Below are 3,735 nucleotides of genomic sequence, written 5' to 3'. Positions count from 1 at the left end.
AATGAAGTATCTATTCCAGAGACGGAAAAGAGGGAGGACATTATAGCGGAATGCCACTCCTCGCCTATCGGTGGTCACAAAGGTGTGACAAAAACGTATAATCGTATTCGACAAAAATATCATTGGCCAAATATGAAAAAAGATATTCAAGAATTTATAAATATTTGTAAAAGTTGAGCCAATGATATTAACCGATACGCCAGGAGCGGCATTCGACAAGATTGCCATGGACATCGTGGGCCCGTTACAGGAGACAAGGATGGGTAATAAGTATATACTCACTATTCAGGATGCTCTAACAAATATTTCATTGCAGTACCTCTAAAATCAGTTACGTCAGTAGACATCGCAGAGGGTTTAGTTTATAACTTTTGTAATATTTTCGGGGCTCCACGATCAATTTTGACGGACCAGGCACGAATTTTACAGGTTCTTTACTAAGGGCAATATCAAAACAATATAATTGTAAGCAGATTAAAACCACTGCATTTCATCCGCAATCAAACGGATCTTTGGAACGTTCTCATATTGTCCTTATTGAATATTTAAAACATTATATTAATAAAAGAAGCGAGTGGGATAAGTGGCTCACCCATGCAATGTTCGCTTATAATACTAGCACGCATGAGGGAACAAGATTCACCCCTCATGAATTGGTTTTTGGTAAACAGGCAAATGTGCCATCAGTAGATGTTATAACTGGAATCAATTTAGAAGATACCTACTTAGAATATTATTTGGATTTAGTTAATAAAATAAGAACCGCACAAAAAGGCGGCAAGACAGAACTTGGTGGGAGCTAAAATTAAATCTAAATATTATTATGATAAAAATGCTAGAGGTCAAAAGCTTAAAGTTGGTCAGGATGTCTATCTTTTGAAACAGCCAACGTCTAAATTGGGAAACCAATATACTGGTCCCCACCAGGTCCTAGAAGTGCTACCCAAAAATAACATCAAAATTAGTTATAAAGGTAAAAGTAAGATTGTTCATAAAGATAAGCTAAAATTGTCGAAATCTAAAAGGTAGTCTTCTTTCGTAAATATTTGTATATTAAAATATTTTGCTAACATATTTGTTTTGCCACTGACTGTACATTATCACCAGGAAGGATGAATTCCAAGGTTTGCTACGTCATCCTTTGTTGCGTCACGACGGCCTTCGCTCTATTGGGTTACGACTGTGGTGGAAATTCTGCCAACATCAGCACAGTATCATTGCTGGAGACCGGGGAGTGTAATCTACCCGTGTCATCGCCCAACAAGTCGGTGACGTACGTGCAGCTGTTACAGCTGACAGACTATGATAATGTGCGCGTATATCAGTGCAGAGTGGAAATAGACAGAACAATATATTACTGTGGAATGAGTTCGCATATCTCAGCGGTTCATAACGGTCGCCGCATTTATTTACTTGAAGTGTCTTCGAACGTTTGTAAAAGTATGATAAATACCGGTACACTTTCGTTGAACTCATTCACACAGATTAGTGGACTACGTGTTAACTCGACAGACTTTCGAAGTGTTACGTTAGCGGGTTCTATTACCACCGACGGTAGGTGTCAAGGCACCCAATATTCGGATACCGACGGTACGTGGGACAGTGTGGTTGTTCAAAGTGTAGTGCGCACAGACATTAGAATATACACGGGAATAGTGAAAAGTGGTGAGAACTTGATTTCTCTTAGGGGACGTATATCGTGTACTTTTTCAGAGGGAACGTGTTTTACAGACGAAAACGGTTGTGCATTTTGGACAGTTGTTCCCGGTTCGTCGTGTAATTTTGAACGATATACGGCACTGTATGAGGGGTCCGCCACCAAAGTGACGTCATCAATCGCAATCTCACATATTACAACGATGTACTCGGTGACGGAGGGAGACACTGCCTTCGCGTTGATGGGTAAAAACGAGCTCCACATTTGCGGGTATACTCTGGTCACTACTGAACATCCCAAACTTTTTTATCCTGGAAACAACAAGTGGTCATACGTTTACGTCAAAGGCAAAAATAACACCCGAAAATATGGATTTGTTTGCCTATATAAATTCAAAGTTCGTATACGTTGAGAAGCACCACCGTGACCAGCTGGAGTCTCTCTATATAAACATCTTACAACAGAAGTGCAACCTAGAACAACAGGTTATTCGAAACGCGTTGGCATTTGCGAACATTCTCCCAGATGTTTTTGCGTACACGGTCATGAAGAGGCCGGGGTACATGGCGGTGGTGGCCGGTGAAGTCGCGCATATTGTCAAGTGCACCCCTATCCCAGTGAAAATAAGACATTCGGAATTATGTTATAGAGAACTTCCCGTGATATATCAAAATTTAAGTGTTTATTTAAAACCAAAGTCGAGAATTTTAGTTAGAAAAGGTACTGAGGTACCGTGCAGCGCACTACTGCCACAGGAATATTTGATCGAGGGAACCTGGTATCAGCTGCTACCAAAGCCAACATACGTAAAGGATCCCCAAATTCTACTGCCAGACACGGATGTGGTCTGGAGATACATCGATGCGGGATCGCTCGCGACTAGTGGGATTTATACACAGGCGGATTTGGACGATCTCCGGGACCATGTAATGTTCCCTGTTGAGCAACCGTCTATTTTGAACACTATCGCGAGAGGAGCAGCTGGACATAAAGTGAAAGTTGACACGTTAAATCTTGTGGATTTTGTGGGTGAAAAAGGTGTTAGTGAATTAGCAGAAAGTGTGACCTCTAAGCTTTGGAACGGTCTATTGAAATTCGGAACGGTCAGCTCTGCTATTCTTGGAATTGTGCTTATTTTTAAAGTAGTGAAATTGATAATAGACTCTGTTCTTCGAGGGTACGCCCTGCACACAGTTTATGGTTGGAGTTTACATATGTTGGGTGCAGTTTGGGGCTCAATTACGAGCCTACTCCTCCATTTGGGGCGCAGGAAGGACGCTCGGCCCACTCAAAATTCGGACAATGGAATTGAACTTCGGTCGGTGCGCACGGAGACACCAGAACCTTCAAGCGGTGACTCCGGGGCCACCCAACCAACCTTGGATTCGAGAGGCTGCCAGACAGAAAATACACCTGGTAAGCGGGTTCAATTTCATATGGATGACGAAATCACTCAGAAATTTCGTTCGTTGCGAAAACCACGGGAGTAAATCCCATGGTTCTTCTTCTTAAGGGGGGAGGTGTCACGTCCAGTGACGTCTAAATTCGAATTTCGTGCACAACACCCAAAAGTTCTAAATTTGGTAAACTCTGTCGTATTTGAATATTATTAGTCTGTTTAACTTTTGTGTAAAAGTAATTTGTTAAACTTTAGTTCGTATAATTTTGCGTGAAAATAGTTCTATAAGTACTATGTAAACCTTGCGAGATAAATTTTTTTTTTTTTTAGAATATATACATATATCTCCTACTGTTATTTTAGTATATAAATTCGATACTTTGTATGTACATTAGTTATTAGATCAATCATAATAGATAATTTTCGTTCGCGCTAATGTACCTTGTTTTCACGCTATATACTTAAATATTTGGTAATTACACTTTCTTTTTCTTATTGTTACTATTCTTTGTTAAGATAATTCTGTATTTCTTATGAACGACCATCGATAAATTGTATTTTGTAGAATGGATAAAATAGAGTATTGAGAATCCATTGTCGTTCATAGAGGAATCTGTATTACCGACACTGTCGGTCGGTAACTAGTTTTGTCGATAAGTAAATGTCGGTAATACCGACA

General features: G+C 40.1%; 1 protein-coding gene across 1 annotated transcript; it reads left to right on the top strand.

Moving 5' to 3' along the window:
• Positions 1–884: 884 nt before the first annotated feature.
• LOC149033702 (uncharacterized) lies at positions 885–3,496 on the top strand. Its single transcript, XM_089171328.1, has one exon. It carries the CDS (start codon positions 2,026–2,028, stop codon positions 3,145–3,147), a length of 1,122 nt encoding a protein of 373 aa, XP_089027454.1. The 5' UTR covers positions 885–2,025; the 3' UTR covers positions 3,148–3,496.
• The last annotated feature ends 239 nt before the right edge of the window (positions 3,497–3,735 follow it).

This window comes from Polistes dominula, unplaced genomic scaffold, assembly GCF_049000335.1.
Source record: "Polistes dominula isolate Pdom_NZ unplaced genomic scaffold, Pdom_raw_medaka contig_241, whole genome shotgun sequence".
NCBI classification, from domain to species: domain Eukaryota; kingdom Metazoa; phylum Arthropoda; class Insecta; order Hymenoptera; family Vespidae; genus Polistes; species Polistes dominula.
This window is presented reverse-complemented; position numbering and strand designations above follow the sequence as displayed.

Excerpts from the sequence above, each read along its gene's own strand:
- LOC149033702 (XM_089171328.1), top strand. The coding sequence starts at position 2,026 with ATGGATTTGTTTGCCTATATAAATTCAAAGTTCGTATACGTTGAGAAG.